At 40.3% G+C, this 27426-nt stretch overlaps 1 protein-coding gene across 3 annotated transcripts; it reads right to left on the reverse strand.

The window, feature by feature from the left end:
- Nucleotides 1–2644: 2644 nt before the first annotated feature.
- On the reverse strand, nucleotides 2645–27232 carry gdap2 (ganglioside induced differentiation associated protein 2). 3 transcript variants are annotated; one of them, XM_086052542.1, is made up of 14 exons: nucleotides 26842–27232; nucleotides 24377–24600; nucleotides 23035–23174; nucleotides 22770–22923; nucleotides 22248–22336; nucleotides 20585–20661; nucleotides 20346–20505; nucleotides 17112–17262; nucleotides 16522–16598; nucleotides 15687–15763; nucleotides 14452–14591; nucleotides 11797–11851; nucleotides 11225–11368; nucleotides 2645–4211 (listed from the first exon to the last, which is right to left on the reverse strand). In XM_086052542.1, the coding sequence occupies exons 2-14, from the start codon at nucleotides 24565–24567 to the stop codon at nucleotides 4179–4181; spliced, it is 1488 nt and encodes a 495-aa protein (XP_085908668.1). In that variant the 5' UTR covers nucleotides 24568–24600; nucleotides 26842–27232; the 3' UTR covers nucleotides 2645–4178. The 3 variants fall into 3 exon arrangements, with proteins under 3 accessions (XP_085908668.1, XP_085908669.1, XP_085908667.1); XM_086052543.1 differs by lacking the exon at nucleotides 26842–27232 and adding an exon at nucleotides 25124–25681 and having other exon boundaries at nucleotides 24377–24585; XM_086052541.1 differs by lacking the exon at nucleotides 26842–27232 and adding an exon at nucleotides 25124–25679.
- Nucleotides 27233–27426: the final 194 nt, after the last annotated feature.

Raw genomic sequence — 27426 nt, forward strand, 5'->3', positions numbered from 1 at the left:
CTCTCAAGTGTTGCCCGCATGGCGACCCTCTGACGGTCTCATCATCTTAGGATTCAAGTTTATGAACACAGAGCTGTAGGTTTAGCGTTAGCTAACACCGCAACCTTGGATGCCTTATGATAAGCAGCACAAATTTGATTGCTCCGTGAAGTTGCCAACGCATCGGCGAATTTGTGTTTGTTTTGGTCAAATGCATTGCATTGGCCGCTTGACCTTTGAGTGTCCCAACTTAACGGGTTACCAGCTTTTGCTTGGTCTTTTTTTTTTTTTTTTAACTTTGTGTAGCTTCCACAGTGTTATTGAATGTTTGCCAGCAATTTCACTGTCTTCAATAAAATCGGACAGAACTGTGTACGCGGTTAATCAGGGGCCTCATAAGACTTTCGTGACTTCATTTGATTACGGCACATGGCCAAATCCAGGAAACGTCACACGCACAAAAAATGCCAGATGTATGAATCTGAAACACACTGAAATTACAATTTTATTTTGTCAAGAGGTTGCACAAAGTAAAATCATCTCGATCCAGATACATTTTGGATTTTGGACTATCTACTTAAAACGTTTCTAGAAACATCTGACTTGCACTGGGGCTTTTGAAATCTTTCAGCAGCAGCCCCATGTTGTGATTCACAGCCACTGTGAGTTTTCTATTACTTCCTTGCTTATAACAGCACTACAGTTCAGCAATACACAAAGATGTACAATACGCTCTAACGAGTGAGAGCTCGATCGATACGGATCACATACTAAATTTATGGCACAGGATATTCGCTTGAGCGTCCAGTTTCTTACACGCTCAATAACATTACCGCACAGCCCACTGTTATCCTATGGTAAGGTTACCGAACGTCCTCTTTACGCACGTCGACTTTTTTTAAAATTTTTTATTTTTTTTTACACCCTGTCTAGGCTTCCAGGAGGGTTTTATAAATTCATGAAAATGTCCAGCTTTAATTGGTTTTCACGGGACCAATTAATTTCACGTAAGTTTCGCTTCACAAATGAGAGGCGGAATGCTTTCAGGATATGCGGTATAGAAAATAGATGGCTGTATGGATTAAACGGTACAGTAAAAAAACAACAACATTATAGATTTAAATAAAATTGCAGCAAAACATTATTCCGCACATAAGCAAGTTCTGTTTGCTGTTAACTTTTTGAGTCTGCAATTGATTTGACGTCTTTGGTTGTATCAACGAAGTGTTAAGTGTCTGTCAACACGCTGAGCCTCAATGGCCGACTTGCTCAAACTGGTCCAATCATTGACGCTAGGAACCCTTTTGTTCATTGGTTCCAGATTTTTAAAAGTGAAGCAAAAACCTTGAAGCTATGCCAAGGTTAAACAAAAGTTGTAGATTCCTCCTGCCTAACTTAACAACTATGAGAATGCAATAGAAAAATGATAAAAAACAGATGCATACGTGTCAAACCTGGTTGTAATTTAGCAGTTTTTTAAAAATTATATTCTCCCTGTTGTATAGGTGCCAGTAATTTGATGCACCACACGTGCATAGTTTTGCTTGACAACCTGGTAATTTGTCAATTTGAACTGTCTTCTAATTAAACGTTCAGTCATGATCGCGGTATACGAAATAGCTTTTATTGAAATTATTAAAAAGTGAATGCAAAAACACATACTCCGTGGAATTAGTCTGGAGATAAACTGTGGACAACTCACTGGCGAAAATCACTTCAGGAACGCCGCAAGTTAATTTCACAATCAACGTGTGGCATATTTTCCACATTGATCTATTATGAAAACTCCATGATGCAGGAAATTTTACTTTCATGCGGCTACCATTGATCTCTTATCTGGGCAAAGTTCAGTTATCTGGACCTCAACCTCTAATCACATTAATCACGAGTGAACGAGACTGAAAATTTAAAATTGGTATGATTTCACACTGACATTGTATGTACAAATGGAGCCTTTTTGTTCACATCTCCATGTTTGTCAGGGTGGGAATTTTGCTTCTGGTGGATGAATTGCTAAAATCCCATCACCAAGGATGCATGGAAATATAAAGGCAGTGACACATCTTTGTACTGAACATGAACAGCATTCAGCAAACTTTACGAGTTTGACATGGAACATTTCCAAAATTTCCTTTTGACAAGCTCCCACAATTTAACGGCCCATATGAGTGGTATGAATCTTTCAGGATCTGGTGGCGTTCCTCCTCGGGGGTGACATCACAGCCTGAAATGATAAAAAGCGCTTGTTCTCGTCGCCCCAAAATTCTTCCAAGTGAACTCGGTCTGGCTCGAAGCGTTCTGACATCAAACAAGCGCAGAACTTGGAAAGCATGCGGGCATTTTCATTCTCAGCTTTTTTTCAGAGCTTTTTGAGAAGGATCTCGTCTGATGCTATTAGACACATTCACCACTTACATGAAAGCTTCTCCACACTGCCTGTAAAGCTGCCATATTCACACCTTTTACAGTGTCACTTATGTAGTAACAGCATCGACACATAATGGCAAACACAGAATTCCATCCGGCAAATTTAGGCACTGACTCAATTGTCCAACTCCAAAAAACAAAACAAAAAAAACCATTAACTTCCACTTTTTTTTGTCTTTGGAAATGTCAGGTAGACAGCAGTCCAACATCACACAAGAAAAGAAAACAAAAATACAAATTAGAGCAGATAATTTTAATCAGAGTATAAAAAAAGTTGACAATTAACAGTTGAAGTAAAATGAAATAAAACATTTTAAAAGATACATTTCTGAGAAGGCGATTTGGCTCATGATCAGTTTTGAACTATTTGCGCGGGAAAAATCGCCAATGCTTCCAACATATTTTATTCACGTTCACATTTTTGAGGAAAAATTAAAAATCTCGCAAGGTTTGCTTTGGTAAATGTCCAAAAAAAACAACACAACCTCTGAGCTCAGTCTCACTCAAGAGTCAAACTGAAAGCAGTGTGGTCATGTGACCACATATATATGTAAATGTGCTTGCGCCTTTGATATCACCCAATCCGTAAAACAGAGGAATGTATGATAGTAGTTCTGTATTTTTGATTTGCCATGAAACAAACCTCTCTATTGCCAACTCGAAGAAAAAATGTGCTTGTGCCTGTGCAAAACACTAAATAAAGTGAGCAAATAAAAGTGTCATTGTCGATGGAAAACCAAAGACTGTTTCCTTTCAAGTGTAAAGTCTGAAGCAAAGTGACACCATGTTGACGGAATCGGAAGAACGGACCAAAAGCGGTCCAGATGACAATCAGGCAGCTTGAAGCCACTAGCAGGCAATCTCTTAGCGATGACAAGAATTTCGACTTGTGTCTCCTAAACAAAGAACATGGCCGCCATAAATCTGTCGGCGGAGTCCGATGCCTCGCCAAAAAAGGCGCCGCTCGGCCTGACTCTTGTCTGGCAAAATAACGCTCAAGCTGCAAGTTGTAGAATCGTGTTTAAATGTGACTTTTGTTGACGAACAATTCGCTACAAGTTAGATAACTTTACATTTCTCATCTGGCAGAAGAGTATCGAAGCTGGAAGTGTCACCAAAGAACGTTAAAATTTGACGTATTCGCCGGATGTTTGTTACCCTTACAATTGTTGAAGAAAAACGTTATCAGGTTAGAATTTTAGTTCACCTGACAAAAAAAAAAAAAATGTCGGACTAGGGTGAAAGCTTGGTGACAATGTGATTTTTCACGATTGATTGAAATGATAATTACCGTGCTACAAAGTAAATCTTCAAGTGAGTACAGCGTTGATCGAAACACAAGCACCTCAAATGGCACCAATGTAAATCTTTCGACGGTCGATTTTAAGATGGAAACATTCAGCGCTACCTTGTGGACATTCCCCGACATCAGCTGTTATGCTCTCGCCGTCTGATGGGCTTGTGGGCATTCCAACTGAAACTTGGTACGACATTTTCTCACTGTCATGTAGCATCAGACCGCTGACGTCTTCCTCCTACACGATGGCCACCACCACGTCACGCTGGTAACTTTGAGTCATATGGGATGTTGGACGTCTGGGTGTTTCCGGGATGCGGAAACCATACAGGAAGCACCAAAGAGGGGACTGTAGAATTGATGTCAAGTCTCTCCGTGACGCGGATCGGTTCCTCAGGTGGACAGAGGCGGCAGTCGACCACAAAAATGTTCATAAATGGCTTCCAACCCCATTGAGACTGTGATTGGTCGGCCGTCACAGGCCGGAAGACTGGGAACGTCCGTTCACCTGTCATGGAGAGAACACAAACTTGGTCACAAATGACAGAGGGGGAAAAACGATTTAGTGTCTCTTCTCTGATAGGCCAAGCACAAGGCTGAAAAACCTGATAAATTTTGCTAAAAGTAGGACTTCCCGAATAATTCCAAACTTCAAGCAGACTCTGTTAGACCAGCGGAGATGTTCAACAGACATGGGAGACATTTCCAGCTGTCAATGCTGATCCCCAACCACAAGCATTTGCGGGTAGTTTTAATGAGAAAAAAATCCCCCCCAAAAAACACAGCGGTCACAGAAAAAAACTTGAATCGGACTAAAGTAGGAATAACTAAACATTTTGTGAAAATTAACGAACGAAAATCAGACACTGCCTTTGAATTGTGGTTCGACAGAATTATTTAAAAAAACAAAATCAAGAACGGGTCTGAACAAAAACGGTGGTACCCCTAGATCAGTCCTTCTGAAATAGTGGGGCACGCCCCATGATATCAACATGCCTTTTTTTTGCCATACTATGTCATTATAATTGCATTACTACTACTACGACAGTAGTTGGCAGCGGCGCTTACATTTGTCAGAGTGAACGTAGGGAGTATTAGCTCCAAGCAGGAGCTGAGAGTTGTCATATCATGCTTCCAACCGATGAAAAGGTGTGAACTGATAAACATATTTATTGTAGCCATTAATTCTGACTTTTTGATTTAAAAAACAAACAAACAAACAAACAAACAAAAACAAAAAAAATCTGCTTAAATTGTTGATTCCTTTTTGTTTTGCAGGTGAAGTGTTAAAAATATTGTGTTCCTGACTTAATGTTGCAGGTCAAATTGAATTCATTATTGATTATTTTATTACATTTTACTTTTCAGTATCAAATAGCTCAATTAGATGGTGAAAAAAATGTTGGTAGTTTTTAAATTTTTGTCTAAATTTCAGGCAAATTGATTCAATTTTTCAATCTTTTGTTACAGACAAACTAATGCTAAAGTTATTCTTTGCTGTGAGTTGCCTGCATTTCTTTTGTTTTTATTTTCTTTAAATGTTAAAAAGGATACAACGTTGTGCAGAGTTGAACTCACAATTTTCTAGACAAATGATACTGGGGGCTGAAATGTTTTATTCTTCTTTGAGGGGCGTAACACAAAATAATTAAGAAGCGCTGCCCTAAATGGAAGATCTAGAATAGAATAATTTGACCATTGGGACATGTTCAAGGGCTGTCCTCAAATTAGCATAACAGGTGTCTTCCAACTCGTAATCTCTCAGTTGCCCTATTTACTGTTTGGTGACATGACGTGTACCACACTTAACATGGACCAGGGAAAACAAAGCAGATAGTTCTCTCGGAAGCAGAGATGGGGAAATTCAGGTCCAGAGAGTAAAAGCCCTGCCACAGTTTGGCTTGAGCCACAGGTGCTTCTGATAAGATCGTTTACTTGCACCTGTGGCTCAAGCCAAACTTTGGCAGGGTTTTTACTTTCTGGACCTGGATTTTCCCAGGAGATTAGAAAGAAAATTACAGACAAGCATGTTGAAAGGTAAAAGCTATACGACCATCCACAGCAGCTTGAATGTCCTACGGACTATGTTCGGACTAAAAAAACTGAAGCACACTAAGAAAAGAACAATGTCCCTACTATGAAACATGGAAGAGGCTATGGTATGTTCTGGGGTTGCTTTGCCTCACCTCACACAGGCTGTCCTTGAATCTGTACAGGGTACAGTAAACTCTCAAGACTGTCGAGGTAGTCTAGAGAAAGATGTGCTGCCCAGTGCCAGAAAGCTTGGTTGGTCTCAGTCGCAAGTCTTGCAACAGGATGAGGACCACAAACACCCAAAAAATGGCTAAGAGAAAAACATTGGCCTGTCCAAACAAGAGCGCCGAAGGGGTGGCTTCGGCGCAGAGCAATGTTGGCGTCACGTGTCATGTGTTTGCCTTGCATTTCACGCCTTTTTGTCGCATTTTTTAATCCTGCTCTGTCAACCCTGCTAAATAAACTTTTCCATTTCTTTATATATGAGGAGAATATGGAAATACAAACCACAAATCAGGTTCATTCAGGTACATTTGCTGTGCGCTGAGAGGGTAAGAAGAGTGCGCAATTGCCCAAATTTGTCTGTCGAATTGCCCATTGGCCTTCATCAACCACAAAACCTAACCTGGCCTTCTTTATGGTTGGTCTTTATTGGTGGAAACTGCCATGCCAGAAAGACTTTGGATCTCAGCTGTGCCGCTCTCACGTTGTTTATCACATTTAGCGACGGGCGACGTGTGATGGAAGCTTTTACTGACGGAGACAAACGGAGCGTTAAACTGCTCCATTTCTTCCAACTGCCTGTGTTTAAATGAGACAACCAGATTGGAGTTCACTTCAAAAAGAGGATTTTTTGTATTACATAACCAGGGCTTGATTAAAACTGAATGGAATGTTCCAAGGAATCATAAATACAATATTGCATGAGCTTTATATATACTTTAAAAATCAAATTATTAGGCATATACTTTGTATGTTTGCTCATTTCCCCCCAAAATTGTCAACGTGATTTACAGTGAACTTTCTGTCTGCATCTCAATAGACGCTGCAAGAATTCCCAGAGTTGTTGTTTGGAGGTCTACTGACATTACTTCTAAACAGTGATACTGTACTCAACCGGTGGGTCCCAAAAGTGGGTCACGGCTTCATTTTGCGGGGGCGCGAACAGGTAGGGAAAAAAATATACGGGTCCTTGGTTTATGTCGGTACCGACAGATGACTCACTGCTTTTAATTTACATTTGTTTATTGTTTTTTTTTTACACAAATATTGCTTTTATTGTAATTATGTCTTGACATACATAAATAAAACTGGGTCGCGACCTAGTGACATGATCGGAAATTGTGGCTTCCCAGTGTGACAACAGTTGAGAACCACCGCTCAAAAGGATGCGGCCACAGCTTCTCTATCGGGGTTAACGTCAGGCAATGATCGTCGCTGCAACTAGCCCTGTCACGATAATTACCATATCGACGAAAAAAACGAGCAAGGTACTTTTTTCTGACTCAATAAATGGTCCTTTACACACATGTTTGTATACATAGGTCATCAGCATTCACTCGTGCTGCTTCGTTGCCTTCCGTCAGTCAGCCTGCTTGCCGCTGTGCGAGTTGGCGCACACACACACACGCACGCACGCACACAAGCACTACGGTGGAACGGCTACTGGAACTCGTTTAAACAGTTTGGTTTGCATGTCTCCAATCGGTTCTTTCCAGGCCCACACAACTCTTTTTCCCATTTATTAATGAGCCGCAGCAGTGTATGGTCGCGGCGCTACCGTAGTGCTAATTATAGTCAGAGCTGGGGACTTTACTCTTCTTTGCCGGTCTGTCCTCCGTCCGTGACCCGGGTAGTACCCTTTCGTCCTTATCCCTCCATCCATATTCATAATAATGATCGCCCACCGACCACGGCAGTCCTCGTCGTTTTAAAGCGGTTCCTTCCTTACGTTCCGTCGGTTCGAGCTTGTTTATACAAACACGTCAGTCTATGTACATTATACCATAGTTATTTATTTGGACTTTTATTTAGGTGAGGTCGGTTGGAAAACAACCTTTGTTAAGCCAAGGTACCTATTTCTCATAGCAAATTTCAAACGTGTCATCAGTAAACAAAAATATTTTTTTTTAAATATGAATACTCTACTGAAATCATGACCTTGCCTACTCTCAGTTTAGTCAGAAATGTACTTAAATGCTCTTCAGAAGAATCTAATTCAGTTATTTTTCACTATCAGTGGCATTAAAATATTTAAATATATTCGATAATATATCGTCTCGAAAAATCTGTTATCATGACAGGCCTAGCTACAACATTATACCCCTTGCAGCTAATCATTCAAGTATATTTTTTTACAGCGTGCGTTGATGCCTTGTCTCACTCTGCATTATTCCAGCCTAAAACATTACTCCATCATCTCCTTGCTAACACCCACCGACTTGTTGGGACATGGTGGCCATCCACCAACCATCCAGAACTCCGCCCATCTGGACCATCTGTAGCAAAGCATTCATCAGTGAATCAGACTGTTTGAAAAACTGTTTTCATTTATTTCGGAGCCCGCTGCAAATGCTCCTCTGTGTGATATTCAGACATGCCAACCCCTATTATAGCCTCTCAGGAGCATTTTGGATATTTTGTCAGGAACATTTGCATATCAGCCAAAACATACAAACGGCACCAGAAAGACTAATATTTCTTTAAACGTATTAGATTTTCTTTCTTTGAATAGTTTCCAGTGACAAAATAGTGACGGATTCTTTTTTTCCCTCATTTCAGTATGGTTTTATTCAACACTACTTTGGCACTTCATTGAAAAAAATACAATTTAGTGACAGTTTTATTTACAAAATGACATTACTAGAAATATTGGGCTGGATGGTCGCTTAGCAAATCTGACTTGATTAAAAAAAAGTAAGATAAGTAAAAAAGTCAAAAGATAGCACTCAACATTACTAATATAAAGATCAAACAAACTGCATATTAATATACTTGGAAACTACTGCTACATTCAGACCCAACATGAGCTGACCTAATCTCACAATGCAATAGGATAAAACGTCAATGCAGTTCACACAGATAGGTGCCAATTTGTGACTAGTTGACTGACGCGTTTGATGCGGCACAAGTGAAGGTGAGCACATTCGCTCAAGTTGATAAATTTGAACTAGATGCCACATCGAGAATGTGCTTAGCGCACAGTGTCCGTAAGAAATAAAAAATAAATAAATAAATAAATAAACCCCCAAAACACTGTTTCCTATGCAGTTTGCGTGGCGAAACAATGTTGGACAAAATAATCACTGCGGTCTGTGGGCAGTGGGAGCTGTACGACACAGCCAGCTTCCAATACCGGCCGGGGCCAAGCCAAAAAGGAGCAGAACTTCAAGCAGAATGGGGAGTGATGAATTTGCCATAAATGTGCATATGTGCTCGTAATATATTTTTGATTATACATTTTTAAATGCTTTTGTAAAATATACACTATCCTAAGGCAAAAGCAAAGGGTTTGACGCAAACAACAAAATAACTACTGCATTTCTTCCCCAGTGCAAAAGGCTCTCTTGCATAAAAATTACCATTCAAGGACAGCACAAAACTGCTGAACAAGAAACCAACATTAAGTGCAAGAACTCATTCCATTTTTTTTCTCAGAAAAATCAAGTCACTCAAAATGTTTAGATTACAGAGGTACTGCATAACATTCTAAACCCACTCAAAAATATTTGGCCTACCCAGGTTGTAGTATATGGCAATATAAGACCTAGTGTAAGCGCAATCAAGACATGTTTGCCAACTAGTGGTGATTGGTGATATTACAACTTAAAACTATTATTGAGCTCTGCATATTCGCAGTTCAGAACTCAGAGTCATATACTATTGGGTTCTAACACCCCCGCCTTCTCAATATTTTATATAATAATTTATAATAAGATTTGTCAGGGCTTTCTTTCTCTATGTACCGCCAGTTTCCAATCCCTGGTATATATCACTAGCATCAAACGTTCCCAGAAAAGGTAAAAATTTGAATTTTATTTCATTTAAATCCATAAACATTTGGAACACGATGTAAGATTTTATGGGTTCAGGGACACAATTTTGGCAATTTTTTGCACGAGTTTGACATTTCGTTTCATGCATTGTCTTCTCGCCACTGAAGGCATTAACAATGTCAGAATGGTTTTATGGAAGCCCACAAGGGTCCAAGAAACATAACACGCTCAAAATTGCTGTGCGCCAATGTCAAGGATGAAGCCAACCTTCTTCAACCAGAATCAGATGCAAACACATGATTTGTTTTCTTGCTGCCGGCCAGCATTCAGGCAAGTCACACGCCACTGAAGGTTTCCTCCTCACGGGGCGCTACAAGTCAGTTAGAGCAACTTGAAGAGCAAAGCTGTCTCTCAACAGCCTTGAGCACTGTGGAATTGCGTTTCAAGTTATTGATGTGTGCTGTATCTTCAACACATACAAGCCCACAAAAACACCCCAACGCACAGAAATTAACTGACTCATTTGTTGTTCGGCGGCTCTACCTAATAAGCATTATTATTTTTGTATAGGCAGACTCTTTAATATTGCTATCGGCTTGATCTCCTACAACTGTGTACCTAATGAAGTGACCACTACACCCTACCTAGGCTGCTATTACTAGATTATTATTATTTTTATTACTAGATTTTAATATTATTATTACGACTGTTAATTGCTGATATGGCAAGATGTTTGAATAATTATTCAACACCCTTGACATCCAATTCACACGATACAATGCAATTTTATTCAGGCAGCCTGGTATGTCAGTGAATCCAGTCTCTTTGCTTTTTGTGCATTTATTCGCAGGTTACCCGCACTTGGTGTGTCAGAAGTGAAAAAAAGAGATAATCCACACGTAAAACTCTGTAAATCCAGGTGCTTGAAAAAGGATGTATGTGTCAATACGAGATTGTTGTAAAGTTGTATCTTTAAATATTCACGCAATTTGCCGTGGGTTCTGATTTCAAAATCAGTTTGCTGTTAACAATAGATATACAGTATACGTATGTAACAACGTATAGCCTATGTAACAATATGATGAGGTGACAACATTTATACGGTTTTCAACCCTCTGGTGGAAACCATAAACATGATCTGGCCCATGATGAAAAGAAGTTTTGAGACCACTGATCTAGAGCAGTACATTAATTAAACAGTATTTTGCTTTTTGTGTTTTCTTGTAACGCCACCACAGAAGGGTATCAGTGATGGCAAAAAGGAAATACACAATGCTAAAATTTGTACCAGAAACAGACCTCATAGGACTAAAATTAACTACCAGTTTCATAACAAAAATTGTATGTACCTCCAAAACATCACTAGAGGCCAGTATCACTCTGCAAAGGCGTTCCTGTTCCTGCTACGTGCATTTCTGGGGTCTTCAAAGGGTGAGTACTGGTAGTTTCATTTAGTTTAGGAATGTGTGTGCATGTATGTGCGAGCGCTCACCCGTGCGTCGTACTCCAGCACAAAGGGCGGGATGTCAATTTGCTCCGGCCTGATGCAGGTGAAGAGCTGCTGTAGGTTGTCAAGGTAACGCACCTTGTCCTTCATGCTGGACACGCTGAAGGTGGTGAAGAACCAAGTGGACACCTGCAGGTTTTGACAAGAGAGTGTCATGTCACATGACGCCATGCTTCTATTGGTCCGTTAATAAGAAAATCATTGACAGAGAACGACACATAAAATGGGCAGTGAAATATTGCTCATATTTTTATGGAGACTTTTACAGTAGTCTGTATCTCCCCATCTATTATTCAAATTGATTTATGGATCACTGTGAGATAAAGACAATTTATACGCTTTGATGAGTCAAAACATTAAAATGTGTTTTTTTTTTTTGTCTAACACCTGATCTCAATTCAACTTTATTTATATGGCCCTTTAAAACAATCACAGCTGCATACAAAGTGTTGTACATAAAGTAAAAAGCAGACAAAAACAAAGACAGTTAAAACAATAAACTAATAACATAAAAACGGTGAACAAAATAAAACACAATTTCGAGTGATGAGTCTTACCTTTGAGCGAAATGTTGGATGTACAATGTAGAAGGCCTTTAAATTCTTCTTAAACCTAGAATGCAGTAGACAGAAAATGTCAGAATTATGAAGGTTCTTGAATAAGAACAGTTCCGGATCATATGCCGCCACGAGAGATGACATACATGTGTAAAGAGATATTACATACAGTACATGTGCTGCGGCAAATGTTATATAAGTAAATAAAACTACATTTAATTAAGATCGTTTGTTCTATTTTGTAATGTCAGCGAGTTCAGTCTTTTTCACATAAAAATCTTGCAACATTTCTGTATCAGAGCGATTACAGAAATTCAACATGTACTGCATTAGCCCTGCATTTTGCTTAGAACCTAAAGTTGCATATTGAAGCCACTACGTGCACTTTCACGCAACAACACAGCATCCCCCAGTGTGTCTATCCCTCTACAGGTGGACATATTAGAAATAGTCTACCACACAAGTTGGACAAACTATGCTAAAGTAGCTAACGATGTTTACTTTACTATAGAGTAGATGTGCAGTTATGCAAGTTAATCCAGCTGTCACAAGAATGTGATTACTTTTAACATCTGCCAGTGTTTACATTTTCAAATAACCACTTCTAAAAACATTCCTAGAAAATCACAATGTCTTCTTATAACTAGTGGGCAATTTTGAGAACAGGCCTGCTGGCTACTCACTGGCCACGGACACCACGTTGGTGACCTCTGCCCTATTGTATCATATCAACTGCACAGGCACCGAAAGTTGTAAATGAGTGAGGAAATGTCCACCACATGTGTTGTATTAAAGACTGAATGTACTCCTGTTTTTATGCCAGGATGCACAAAAAAAAAAGAAAAAAAAAAAGGTCAAGATCACGTATCTCCTAACACAGCCAGTAATAACTGGAAACACTGTCCGTTGGTTCGGGCGGTCTGGAGCCAGAAGACATATGAAGCATAGCAAACAGGCAAGATGGGTCGAAACGTGCCATGCTCGGGCTCGCTTCTGCCGGCGATTGAGCCAGAACAAAGTTTGAGAATTGGAATTACAGCCCACTGCACGCTGAGGTGAGTCCACACTGCAATCCTTCTTTTGCGGGTTTGAAGTATTTATGGAAGAGAGAGATCCTGGCGTGTAATGTGGAGCACACACAGTGGTTGGCTGGCTGGCTGGCTGGAAAGAGCTCACTAGTTAGCAGAAGAATAATTTTGACCTCCTCCTGTGCTTCTTAAGCTTGTAAGGTGCTTTAAAAGACCACCCACTGAAGAATAAACTTCAATCGTGCTTAACTATACAGCGCAAGCACACCAAAGTTGCTAACCACTAAAAAAAAAAAAAACATTGTGAACTAAAATGTTGTGAAAGCCAATCCAGATACATCAGGGCTCCGTTTTGCTGCGTGGCCACTGTTACAGCATCATAACGCTTCTGATTTTATCTTCAAAGTCAAGTAATTCCACAATTGCCTTTGTATCCCTCATTCTGGATCGGTACAAACAGAACAGTGACACAAGGACACAGGGACAAACCAGCTGTCCTCGGGAACTTGTTAGCAAAAGAAACCAGTCAATACAGGAGCTTCTTTCACACGTATATCCAGCAAATATGATGCATCAAAACTACAAGACTGTTGATAGTGCCGCAACTGTTCACACTTCCACAATGCACAGCAACACATTAACCATTTGTGGTGGAAAGGTCAGCTGGCATAACAGTTTGCACCATCTGACTGAAAAATAACCTCTGCTGTCAAATGTGTAACAACCTGGGGTTGTTGAATAGACAACAGTTGTACTTTTCAAGGCTGAACATGAACGAACAAATGAATCAAACATTTTGGCTTCATAGACGAGGAGATAGCTCCTCTATAGATAACGCTGCTGTGTAGCGTACCGCTGTTTGTCAACTCTGTTTTGACACGTTTCCTATGTTGTAACATTGCGTTTGCATACCGACCAAAAGTTAAAATGGCACCTACATACAGACCCCCGCTATTCGCCAGGGATAGAGACCAGGCAGAATCGCGAACAAGCGAAATCCATGTATAATTGACAGCCTTTGAAATACATTTGTTTGTGCGTACGTGTGTGTGTGTGTGTGGAGGGGGGGGGAAAATCAATGTAAACCCCAAAAACTCTTGTTAAAACACTGATAAACATTCAATAAAGGTTCTCCATAACAATCGGTGATTTTGTTCATAAACCGGAATTCATTGATTAAAGCTCTGTGAGTCACACTAGACTCTATGTGTACTTATTTGAATCAGCAGCGGTTGGCCATGTTAGCCTCATCTGACTCACTGAACACAGCAAGGCAGGGTGAGGGGCATATGAGTTTAGGCAATCTGACTGGGCTGAGTGTTCTCAATCAATCCAGCTCCTTTTTTGAACAGACAGCAAGTACGCATGCATTTTTAATTCCCGAGAGGGTACCCTACTAACAATTACATCAACGAAAACTCACACATCGTCTTGTCATGATTTCGTCTTCAAAGAGCCATATTTAAGCTGTCGCTGTTTATTTGTCATCATGAGAAAAAGGGCATCAACGAAATCATTTTTGTCATCATCGACGAAAACAACACTAGCCCGAGTAGTTTGTAAATTATCACTGATGAGAATTATGTCAGCAAAGTGGTTACCCCGGTATGTTACACTGAACACTCACTTTAAGTCAACAATGTCATGGAGGTTTTTGAGGAATTCCGTGTCCAAGTGGTTGTGCTCTCCGGTCATTGTGTGAAAGTAAACCATCACATATTCCTTTACAGCAATGTGGTCCATCACGTGGATGAAATACAGCAATGCCTATATGTGCAAACAAACAAACATAATTTGCACAAATTCCACAGCATAGGTTATTTGATGAGTTTCATAAATCCCATCTGATAAACAGGTTACTGATTACGCTTTGGCAGTTGTGTCTGGGACCACAAAATACATAAATTATGAATGTTTTCAAGTTTTCGATTATGTCAAAGCCCCTGCAAAGACTCGCGTTTCGTCATCGGGGCCTTATGAGTTGAATGAATTCAATATACTGTGCTGCCAAAAAATATTTGACATTTTGTGGTCAAACAAAAGTAAATTCATGCTGAAATGATCTCAAACTTAAATGAGAAACTAAATCGGTTTAGAGTAAAATTAAAGTTTAATTTTAATGTTAGTTTAATGTTTCATCTTATGTTTGGGATGAATTTACTAGCAATGAAAAGGCATATTGTGTGTTAGGCCAGGTACACGCAAAGATTTTTCGAATCTTAAAAGATCTTTTATTTTATTTATTTATTTTGTATCTTTTATTTAGCAGACCCGAAGCATATAGAAAAAAAATCAGGCATTTAACAGTTTTGGTCACAATATTGTGTGAGGTACATAGATAATGTCAACACAGCTCCCCACACACAAAGATTCTCTTTCCAGTCCTCTGAGGGAGAGCTCTCACGTGATCACGTGTGACTTCACTACCACGAAGAGGACCAGGCTCTTATGGATATGCGCTGATGTTTGCCGAGTGTTTTCGGAGAGGACCGGAGACGGGAGCGTTGTAAGGTGGCAAATATCAGCAAGGAAATATTTTCTTTGGAAAATACTTCCTACCATCTGGGGAACCCACGTTTATCCCATAGATAAATAAAAAAATTGCAAAAAAAATAAAAGGACATTGGGTACAACGCCTACCTATAGAGTCGCTAGGTGACATGGAAGTTAAAAAAAAAAAAAAAAGTCCCTTGCAAACAATTGCGTTCTTTCACTATTGTTGCGTGGAGGATAAAAAAACAACAATGTAGTATTATTTTTATTTGACAGCCATTATTTGACCAATATATCATAATAAAGCTTTTTGTGGACTGGATTTGTGGAGTCTTAACAAAAAATGTCATAGTAACGACAAAGTGGCACCTTCTCAAGGTCGATGAGGGTCACTGGAATATTTCTTCCCACCACAACCATCACTGTCCTGCCACACATGTCCACACCTAGAAAGAAATACAAGATTGTGCTTGTGGTACTGTACGTAATGCATCAATGACGCATCCAGTCACTAATTATAAAGGCCTCCTCTGATGTGATAAGGACAAGTTTTAACATAATTCTCATATAACAGGTATACCTGTATGTAGGGATGCACGATATTTATTGTTCCAATAACTAATGGCCCAATACTGGAAAAAAAAATGACATAATTTTTAATCGGTCTGACATTGCAAAATTAGGCCGAATATAGGCTGACATGCTAAAAACTACATAAATGCCTTTCAAACAAAAGCTGTGAAGGGTACCAAAACAACCAATAAGGTTGTGGTACTGTGGAAGGGTATGTGAAGGGGCAGATCTAGACAATCCACAGGCAGAGTTAGACTCTGCACAGTGAGTGGATTGGTGGACAGAGAATGAATGCTCCCTTCCAAAATGGGAAAATGACAAAGCTAGTCTTCCGTTCATAAATAAGTAAGATACATTCCATTGTTGTGGCAACTGTCTCTATTTTGCTGAATTGATTGGAGGCCCCAGTGCACCACAGTATGAAATCAGGATGCACCCTTCCAAAAACATAAATAGCATTTGTGTGCCCTGGTGTCCCATCAAACACTCCTGAAGAATGTTGAGCAACTCTACCCTCTACTGGAGATAATTTGCAACTCAAGTGCACCAGTAGCATGGAAAGTCGACAAGCTGTGGCTTGGCTTCTGCCAAATTAGTGCAGACACACACACAACATACACTAAAGCAGTACCTGTCTGATATAATGCTTTTAGGGCGGCAATGTCGGAAAGGTCTTCTGCTCTGGCTCGACACAACCAGCGGTTGTAGCTAGAGAAGAGACACACGAAAAGTTGGTAAATCATCCATCTTTTCCACCCATGCCCTATGATTAAATCAATTCTAGTAATTTAGCACCAACCGTCTGTCTTGTATAGATCCACTTTATATTTGTGCATCTGGGATACTTAAAATACACTTTTTTGCCGCAATACATGTGCTTTCCAAATTTGGAAAGTTTTTGTTTACGTCCTCCAAAAGCGCTTTAGTTAACCAGAATAATAAGAAACAATGTGATTTCAACAGGATCATCACACCTCTGCTCAGGGTATAAATCATCTCAACAGAAGCGTGGCCTTAAGAAGAGAAAAAAAAAAAAAAGGACGGCATGTGCGGTGAAATCAATCTTTCCATCAAACAAACGAGGCATTTCAACTCGATTTGGTTGATCTGCTTGATTGTTTTCAACTATTATGTTCCTTGGCTTGAAGGTGATAAAGTGACGCGCGTTGCTTGAGAGTACTGGCAGCCATTTCAGAGTTAGATTGTCGCTGGTGCGCTTACTTCCTCTGGTGCTGTTTTTGCATGGCTGCCTCTGACATGTGACCTTGCAGGATAAGCTTGCGTTGCTTGTCGACATCACCCTCCATTCGGGCAAAGGCGTGATTGCCCACCTGGTCCAGATCTGACTCCAGATTGTCTTCCTCTGAATCATCTGTGCCAAGAAGCAGAAAATAATTAATAGCTGATTTATAAATACACCCCAAATTATGTGCAAAGGCAAAGAAATATGTTCTCAGGATTAGTCATGTCAGTGTGTGTGAGAGTGGCTGTCCAGATGTTCCATTGACACCACCGCCAAATTCTGTTTCTCATCCAAGTCCTTCAACTGGCTACTTTGCTGACTGACTTAGAGACTCAAGCAAGGTCTCGTCCGCGTAGTGACCCACGCGCCGTGATCAGTTTGATTTTTGCTTTGATTTTTGCATTATTCACCCAATAATTAACAATAAGAACCCTCTCCCCCTGAAACATGCTACTAATACATAGGCCGCTTTCATCACCAGTAAAAGACATTTTTATCCTGGTTATTCCTGTAGTGTTGTTCTGTGTAAAAGGCACAGGTATCATGGTTGCTGCTGTGTTAAACGGAATCGCAAAAAGCTGGAACAAGGATGTAAAGATGAAACACACTTCTTCTGACTATGAGTGTATGAATAATGTCTGCATTGCGACACGTCTTTGAGTGTCCAGGAGGGCTGCACAATATATTAAAAAAAAAAATAACGATATTGCGATAATGGCCAATGCAATATGAATATCGCAAAGACATGCAATTGTCTTATGGAATTGTATGACTTTATTTTAATTTGACCAGTTAGATGCAAAATTAAAATGCACATCACCACCCAAAATTTGGAATTAATCTCGGGGAATTACTAGGGCTGGGACCTTTCCCCAATCTGATACGGATCCCGGTACTTCGGTTGTAATCTGATACATATTCCATCCATTATCTATACCGCTTGCGATACCTAAATATTATAAAAATACATATCTAAAAAAAAAAAAAACATGCACGTGTTTCCAAAGTTTTAACTTAAGTGTCATTTGACATTTATTCAAGTGTCACGATTGAAAAGTGCATAAACTGTTCCAATAACTGTTCCTGATACAGAGGAGGGCAATAAATGTCAAGCTCCTGAAAAATAAGTTAATTTCTATTGCATAAATGCACCATAGCATAAAGGCATAAATGCACCATAGCATAAAGGCAATCAGCCTGTGGGCATTGCGTATGTGAAATGGAAGTCCAGGTCATATGTGGGTCCACCATGGAGGTAATTTTATATGTATTATTTGTCATTTGTACAAGTTTTTCAACTGAATATCTTTGTATGACGGCAGTGAAGCTGCTCAAGTGTAAACATAATTAATTCAAAAATATTTTTTTATTTGAGTGCTAAGTGCTTGGTGTTGAGGTACCATGCACTCCATTACGAAAACAATGGAGTACCATGACATTCAACGATATCTTGCAAACAAAGGGCTGCATGAACTATCTTTATTATTCATAGCACACTGCAGGAAGGTTTGATTTATAGCATATATCATATTTACCTGGTTTTGAACAAGTTCATTTGGGGGCTGTCATGTCACACTCCTGGACTATACTTTCTGAGAACCACCCATGTGCAAGTTACCCATGCCATAGGCACTAACACACCCGCGTATGCCATCACAGACGCTAGATTTTGAACTTTGCGCTGATAACAATTTGGACAGCCCATTTCCTCTTTGCCCTGGAGGACACGACACCCATGATTCTCAGATCAAAGGGAAAAAGAGATTGAGTTGAAGATGTTATCTTGTATTTTTTTTTCCATGTTGCAATATATTTAGATATGTATTTTTTTTCCAACATCATGCATCCCTATTTGTGTGATTTATATTTATTTCAATTGATTGTTTTTTGTCCAGCAATTAGTCACCTGAAGCTGTGTTCAAATGCAGTGTATAAATAAACTTAACATACGCTTACTACATTGACCATAATAATAAGAAAATATTTGTTGATTCTTCCATCCAAAGTTTTGACACCATGCGTAACCTAGACATTTGTGTACAACCAGCAAAGAAGCATGACTCGATGTGTGAAGGTAGCCATAATTTCCGGATCGTGGAGTTTTCATGAGACAAGTGAATTCTATTGGAAAAATTGTGGCTTATATAGTCTTTTAATTAATTAATTATTTTAATAGAGTAGACGCGGCTTATGTAAAGGTGCGGCTTATAGTCCAGAAAACAGGATACGTTGAAGTAAGTTCTCCCGTTGCAGACGAACTCTGGTAAGACACTGCCATTTTAAATTGTGTACAGTATACGATGACGCAAGTTGTTTGGACTCTCTAAATTGCCCCTAGGTGTGATTGTGAGTGCGGATGTTTGTCTCTGTGTGCCCTGCGATTGGCTGGCAACCTATTCAGGGTGTCCCCCGCCTACTGCCCGAAGACAGCTGGGATAGGCTCTGGCACGCCCCGCGACCCTTGTGAGGAGAAGCGGTATCGATAATGGATGGATGGATACGATGACGTCACCACGCATTTCGAAATGAGGCAGGTGGGCATTCATTGTCAGTCAGAACCTCTCCCACTTTGATGATTGTGTCCAATGGGCAAAAGTCAGTCCTCAAGCGCACGTTCGCATCGCGCAACACCGCACCTTTGCACAACACTCAAAGTGTACATGATATAATGATGACGGAAATGCAGATACAAACAGCAATTTTGGTTCGGTGCAGATGGGTCAGTTAAGTTTGGCTTTCATTTGATTAACACACGGAGAATTCAAATGGACATTGACTTTTATTTATTTTAATTATAAAGCCTCAACCAAGCATCTTGTGTCAGAATTCAGAATGTTTTGGGTGGAGTGAAGTAAGGCTGCAATCAAATCTTACCGGCAAGAACTGCCTGCAGTGCAAACTCCCCCTCGATTATTAAAATCATTGTTAGTTGCAGCCCTTTGTGTTACTTTGTGTTCATAGTTGCAGTAATATTACACCACACTGGTTTGTGTGTGGAAGGCACAGGTTGAGAAATGCCGGATCCCCTGTTGAAGCGCTTATGTGCCAATTGTGCGGGATCTATAATTGTTTTTCCAACCATGTATAGTGAAATGTCTGTAGGGATATGTTGAGGTCTACCATCATGTATTTCTAGTTTATCTTTGAAATATTGGTACAATTGAGAATTGAGAATTGTCCAGTGACTAAGAGTATTTTATTTATTTTTTTACCTTCCAAGGTTCCTGGTTTCTCAGCGATCCGGATTTGCCTCTCAGGGACGACAGGCTCGCCCTCTGAGTTGCCGATATCAGCTGGCACGAGGGGTAGGCATACCCTTTCCTCCTCATCGGAGCGAGGATAGTAGAGTGGCAACAATTTCCTGTACACTGCCTACAGAATCATACGCACAAACACAACATATAGTACTCCCGATGTGCACATTCAATAGATGGACCAAAGTCGGACAAACCTCCTCTGCGTCTGACACAGCGAACACTACTGCCTCTATGCTGCTTCCATGCTTCTCCAGGAACCTACGGACTGTTCCTGTGGACAAATACAGTCGATATAAGAAGTCTGCACAACTCTGCTCAAATGTCAGATTTATGTGATTTAAAAAAAATAAAATACTTTCAAAACTTTTGTCCACCATTAATGTGATTTATAACCTGTATAACAACAAAAAAAGAAAGCAATTTTCAAGAGGGGAAGTATAAATAACAGAGATAATTTGTGGTAAGTTTTCACTATGGACAGGGCACACTCTTTTCCAACTGGGCAAGTTAGTTAGTTTTCTAACTAATCAGTCAGTTTAACGGAAGTCACCACACACCTGCGACCATTTAATATAACTCTGATTAACCCCAAATAAAGTTCAGCTCTTCTACTAGGATTTTCCTGACATTTTTGTCATCTTATCTTACAGCACGAAACATGGTCCACAGAGAGCTTCCAAAGGCATCAGTCAGAAGAATGGTGCAAAACAATTTCCAAGGCATTTAATCCATCACGGAACAAAGTGAAACCTCCATTGGAGATAATTTGGCAAACCCCATTGCCAAGGCAAGAAGAACACTGGCCAGGGAAGCTGCAAAGAGGCCAACAGTAACATAGAAGGGGCAGCCAGAATTTCTAGCAAATAGTGGGAGAAAACATCTCAGCTTTATTTGGGGTTAATGAAATGGTGGCAGTTGTATACCGACCCCCATTTAACATGACTTAGTATGTGATTGGCTAATTCTTCACACAGTCACATCCTCAATTTTAAGAAGCTGCACAGATTGACCGTTAAACTGATTAGTTGATTGGTTGATACGTCAACTTTACAACTCTGAAATGGCGGTTAGAGCTTGAAGTCGATTTATCGTCTGATAATTCTATCCTCAAATTTTACAAAAGCAAAAGCGCTATGAATGCCCATCTGAGAAGGCACCCTTTTACGATAGCTGATGAACACCAAAATCCCGGTGTCAGATGCCAATTAGCAAATTCACCAAAATCTCTCTTGTAGCTCAAGAGCTGAAAAGCGGATGCTCTAATTCCCACTCTGTAATTACCACTGTTGCGACCATTGGCATTTGTTAACTCATTCGCTGCCAGACATTTTTAGACCCTCTTTTACTCTAATGCTTGAAAACATTTGAAAAAAATATATAAATAAATTGGGCGGCACGGTGGTCGACTGGTTAGCACGTCCGCCTCACAGTTCAGAGGTCGTGGGTTCGATCCCGGCTCCGGCCTCCCTGTGTGGAGTTTGCATGTTCTCCCCGTGCCTGCGTGGGTTTTCTCCGGGCACTCCGGTTTCCTCCCACATTCCAAAAACATGCATGGTAAGTTGATTGGATACTCTAAATTGCCCCTAGGTGTGATTGTGAGTGCGGATGTTTGTCTCTGTGTGCCCTGCGATTGGCTGGCAACCAGTTCAGGGTGTCCCCCGCCTACTGCCCAAAGACAGCTGGGATAGGCTCCAGCACGCCCCGCGACCCTTGTGAGGAGAAGCGGTACAGATAATGGATGGATGGATATAAATAAATTCCTGGGATTGAATGTCTGAACTGTGATAAGGCAAATAAATATGTCAATGGCAGTGAATGACTTTTAATATACAAATTGTGTTATTTTGTGTGTCTTACTGAAGGCGATGTGCGTGGCGTCCTCCAAGGGGTATCCTCGTTTGGCGGTGTTCACTACGCTGAGGCCAACAGATGCCATCGACTGTTCCCTTGTTTTTTGGAGACGATCACATGTCAATGCTCAGGTATCATTAGCTTTAAATCTAGATGTTTTAAAATAATTAATTTCAATAATAAACATATGCATTGCCATTTTAATGATGAATAATGAATTTTATTACAATTAATTGATTATAAATGATACAAAATAAACAATCAGAATTAACCGGTTTGAAGACAATTGAAACTAGGCCAGATCACAGGTCACACTTTTCCCACTCCTGCTTTAGCTCAGCATCTAAAGGAAGTTTCACAAGATTTGCCGACATCTGCCTGATGATGAGTCGAACACCAAGTTTTGTGTGACTCATATTTTTCTGTTACATCTAGGTTGAGGTCAACTTTGAATGTTGTGCTAACATATTACAATTTCAAACCTGCTCTGTGATAGATGAACGGAATCAACCAGGTTGTGGTTCTTACGTGGCCAGCTGCAAGACGTTTCTGTAGCAGCTGTACAGCGAGCTCTCTGCCGCTGTTCTGTACTTTGCTTTGTACTTTGGTCCCACTGTGTGGATGATGAACCTCGCTGCCAGGTTGAAGCCTTTCGTATGCTTCGCCTCTCCTGTACGACATCCTGCGCAGGAAATACACCATTGGGGAAGTACACACACATAGACGCAACACCTGCACCGTCTAAAATTATCCTGGCATTTTTAGAATGCTAGAATAGAAACTGGTGAGGAACCTTTAAGTTTCAACAGCTCGTCTTTCAGCTCGGGCCCTGCCAGCTGGTGGATGCGCTCTGATACAGGGTTCTTATCGTTGAGCAGTTCATTACTGGTGTTGGTGATAGCAGTGCAGTTCAGCAGCGCTACGTCGCCAGTGCTGTGGGAAAGAAGATTGCAATGCGATTTTTCAGCTTCCAAGGTGGTATCAGAGCCGTGACAGTGTCAGGACTATGCCTGTGAAGCCCCTACTTGTCATTAGATGTCATTTTCACGCCTTTCCTCTGTTCTCAATGAACGGCACCGAAATGGGGGGCAAAGTTGACCTAGCTAAATTTCACCTACTGCAGTAAAAGGGGCAGAACATCGCCCATGTCTGCTTGTCGGAATTCAAGTGAGTCTAATGATACAATGTCTGGGATGCCGTCAATGTGTGAACACACACACGCATCCCCCTCCCCACAACCCAAATGCAACAGAAATATTTTGCTAGGTTCTCTGTAAAAAGAAAAGACAGAAAAATACAGAATCTTGTGTTACGGCTTGGATGCTCAATGAGCACAAGGGAGTGGTCACGAGTCAACAACGAGGGTGGTTCCTTGCGGCGCTGTGGTGTCACGTTAGTGTGTCAGGAATGCGAGCGTTCCCCCCTATAAAGGATCACAGGAGAGTTGCAACCACAAAGAGGTGCTCACACTGAGTCAGCCACCAAGCTGAGCAGAAGACGGATCATGTGATCTTCCACAAAGAGGAATTATGATGTGGACTTTCTACAGACCATAGTTTTCTTTGAATACAATCGAACCTGGATTTAACAGATTTTAGTCAGTTGGTTAGTTAGTAGGGTGGTAACAAAATGCCCCTGGCAGTCTAGCGGGCGTCATAGAACTGGTTTGTCTGTGTGAAAGCTTCTGTGCGTTTGATAGGCTATAATTTGTAACGTCGCCACATCGTGTATCTGCAATTCATATTTTGAATTGCCACAAATCCAGTGGCTGGAATTTGGCTACTCCTGAAATCTGTGGCAGAACACCACACTGCGAATGTGCAGCGGAGGCTCGCAAAGTTCAGTTGATCCCACCCAAATTCATTGGTGCCTGTAGTAATGGAGAGGCAACTGAGGCCAGGACAGAGCATGGCAAGGCCTTTCTACAACCTGTAATGGAAAACCGCCTTTAGAGGCACCGGAGTCAGACTCATTTTGAAACACACGTCATCTTCTTTCAGTGGAGTGGAGTGATAAGCCAATCAAGAAATGGTTTAATTTCTTTAGAGATTTTTTATCTTACTTAAACTTAACATGCCATAAAAAAATATATTAAGTTGTTAAATATATGTTAGTGTTTTTTCAGAAAGACTCACAAGAGAATGATTTTGCAGTTGATGTCTGGCCTGAAGGGGAAGGGCGAAGGAAAAGACTGCTGGCTGAGCAGGCTGTCACTCTGATCCTGCTGAATGCGCTCGCCATCCTCTTCCAGCTGCTGCCACGTGGGGAGGGTCTGGATGTCCACAAACTGAGAGCGAGCACCCAAAGGATCCATCCCCTCAGGCATCCCAGGATCAAGTTTACGCTTTCAGGAAAAGTCCTAATTAGCAACACAGGAGCAATCTTGGGATTTTTTTTTTAAACTCGGTTCAACAACATTGCTGATGAATGCATAGTCGGTTCATAAAAGCTGAAACATTCTTCCAGGTATCATAGGCAACACCCCTTATTATGCTTATTCCTCATGGCATTTTGTTTCCATACACTACATTTGCCCATCTCACATTTTATGCAACAACATCCCTGCAAAAGACCAAATCAGCAAGTAAATGGCATTTAGAATATGTGCTATACTGCACCAGCGGGCTTCGTCCCATCACGAGCTTGACAGATGTGGAAGTGTTAGGTTGTTGTTTTTTTGCTATGGTAGACTATTCGTGGCTCTGGTTTCACAGAACCACTGCTTTTGATACCGCATCACTTGCTAAAACAAATTCGAGGCATAACTTCAACTATTCGCTTCAAAACAATTATTAATGTGTCTTAGACACGATTTGCAAAAATATTCTTGATAATGCATTCACAAGAGAACAGTGGGCAATTTAAAGTTTTCATTTACGTACCTCAGCTGTTGTAGTGGCCAGGGACAGTGGGGGGGTGTCCACGTCAAATATAAAAATAGCCTCGACGCAACAATTTCAATTAAATACTCAACTCGGACTCGAAAATAAAGACGAATGTGTTAATTGACGTGTATTTTTTCCCCAATATAGCCGTCATGCTAGGAGTCACGTCAGTGTAAATTAAAGCGAAATGAATACCCCAGTCTACATCCGGTTTCTAATTTCAAAATATAACTTGGGTGTTCTCATCTAAAACTAACGTCGTGGATGTTTAGTGCAGCTTTACAATAATGCAATGGAAAATTATACCTTAAAATTGTGAATTGAATTAAATTTTTTGTTCATAGCGACCATACTTCACCCACGCAAACTAATGCATATGCTTATCTAATTTTAAAATCGCTTTTATTTTGTATAAGGACCGTTGACTTGTTTACGTTTTTCCAGTACACTGACACAACAGGCACTTCCTCTTAACTGCAAGTCAGACGAATACATGTATTTTCACCGTGATTGTGGAAGTTACTGTTCTTTATCTCCCTAAACCACTTCTCTGAATCGAGTTTAAAAAAAGTGGAACTTAAGACCCTTTGTCATGAATAGGCTGTTTTATAACCACCGGTTGTCAGAAACATTAGCGTACCGTAACTGATCTCTTTCTTCTTGGACCCCAGACAAAAGTAATAGAATGAGAGTACGGTTTAAGATTGAACATTAAACAGAAACCAACATAAAAAAAAATATACAAAGCACAATACTACTACTACTATTACTTCTAACAATAAACTAAAATAATGAATGTATAAAAACGAAAAAAAAAATCTAATTAAAATACACAAGAGCTCCCTTCATATGTTGGCATTTGTCTTACATTAGGTCGAGTTTTATTCCCTCTTGTTGCACAGTTTACATAATGAGTTAAGTTGTTCGTTGAAAACTTTTTAGACCACGGACCGGATTCAAATTAAGAAAAATGTTGATGGACAGGGTTAGATCACATGTTTAATATTTTTCACATTGGTCAGTTTAATACTGTCATATTCTCAAGATCTTTAGATACTATAGCAAACTCAAGTGTCACTTTAAGTTTCTGGGAGACTGAAAGCGACCATACTTCACTCAGCAGCAACAGCCTATGACTATGACACATCTAAGTATTCAAGTTAAAGACAAGTTGTCATTACAGTACATATATACACATTTTGTGATGAAAAAAAACCCACATACAATAACAGTTACAATTATTGCTAACTATATTAAAACAATTTTTATAATGAAAAAAAAATACAGTAAGTTGAAAAAGTCTTTATGAAATTGTATGCACTTTTTAGGCATTGAAATCTTTGAATGTTCAACAGCATATTGTAACGAATTGGGTTATCTGTGTTGTGGTCGGATTTGTGTGTTGCTGAGTTGTGATGTTTCCGAGGTTCATGAATGCATCATACAGCAAGCGAGTGGAGCAGCGGGGAAAGAAGAGCGCGAGCAGTTGTACTTGGATTAATAAAAACGTGATAATTAAACTACGTCTGACTGCGTGTTCTTGGAAGACGCTACAATATGATAAATCTCGCTATTTACCTTTGACGTTTTTTCTCCCTCCTCTAAGAAACATTCACAGTCGGATAATGCCGTGCATGTTGGACGTGCTATCTGCAACATAGCCGCCAATCTCATGTAGCAATGTCGGCACACAACTTTGGGACTTATACACGGACCTTTCCCCATCGGCGATTTTAACAGGACTGCCAGAATGTTTCCAAACAGGAGACCGCAGTGTATTGGGGGACCTTCGAGCTCTGGCTCTTTTCTGGCTCTCACTGTTGTGCCGCCACTCTCCTCTCCCGCGTGCAACATTCAGTAGCACCCGTGCGTAAACTCGCGCTGCTAATAAGTGGACCGAACCGAACATGCCATACCAAAACGTATTAATACACCCACGTGTACGGTTACACCCCTAGTGTACAGGTAGTTTGTACTGTGGTCAACACTACTGACGGGCCACTCATTATTCATTTTATGCCAGAGGGCCGGTAGAAATTTGAACACGGGCCCCATTTGGCCCTTGGGCCAGACTTTGTACATGCTCCTCTACATCTATCTATCTATCTATCTATCTATCTATCTATCTATCTATCTATCTATCTATCTATCTATCTATCTATCTATCTATCTATCTATCTATCTATCTATCTATCTATTCTTCCATGGTGAAAAATGAATCTAAAGAAACATTTCTAAAACACTGTCAAGTACAGCACTTCTGTATCCATGTTTGTGTCAATGTAGCCAGCAATTCAAAT

This window comes from Filicampus tigris, chromosome 14 (genome assembly GCF_054856515.1).
Source record: "Filicampus tigris isolate MCC_2025a chromosome 14, RoL_Ftig_1.0, whole genome shotgun sequence".
NCBI classification, from domain to species: domain Eukaryota; kingdom Metazoa; phylum Chordata; class Actinopteri; order Syngnathiformes; family Syngnathidae; genus Filicampus; species Filicampus tigris.

Coding starts and splice junctions, on each gene's coding strand:
- gdap2 (XM_086052542.1), bottom strand. CDS start 24,567: ATGCCTGAGGGGATGGATCCTTTGGGTGCTCGCTCTCAGTTTGTGGAC. Junction 23,175..24,376: donor AACTGCAAAATCATTCTCTT/GTGAGTCTTTCT, acceptor TCTTTCCCACAG/CACTGGCGACGTAGCGCTGC. Junction 16,599..17,111: donor CAAAAACAGCACCAGAGGAA/GTAAGCGCACCA, acceptor TCTCTTCTCTAG/CTACAACCGCTGGTTGTGTC.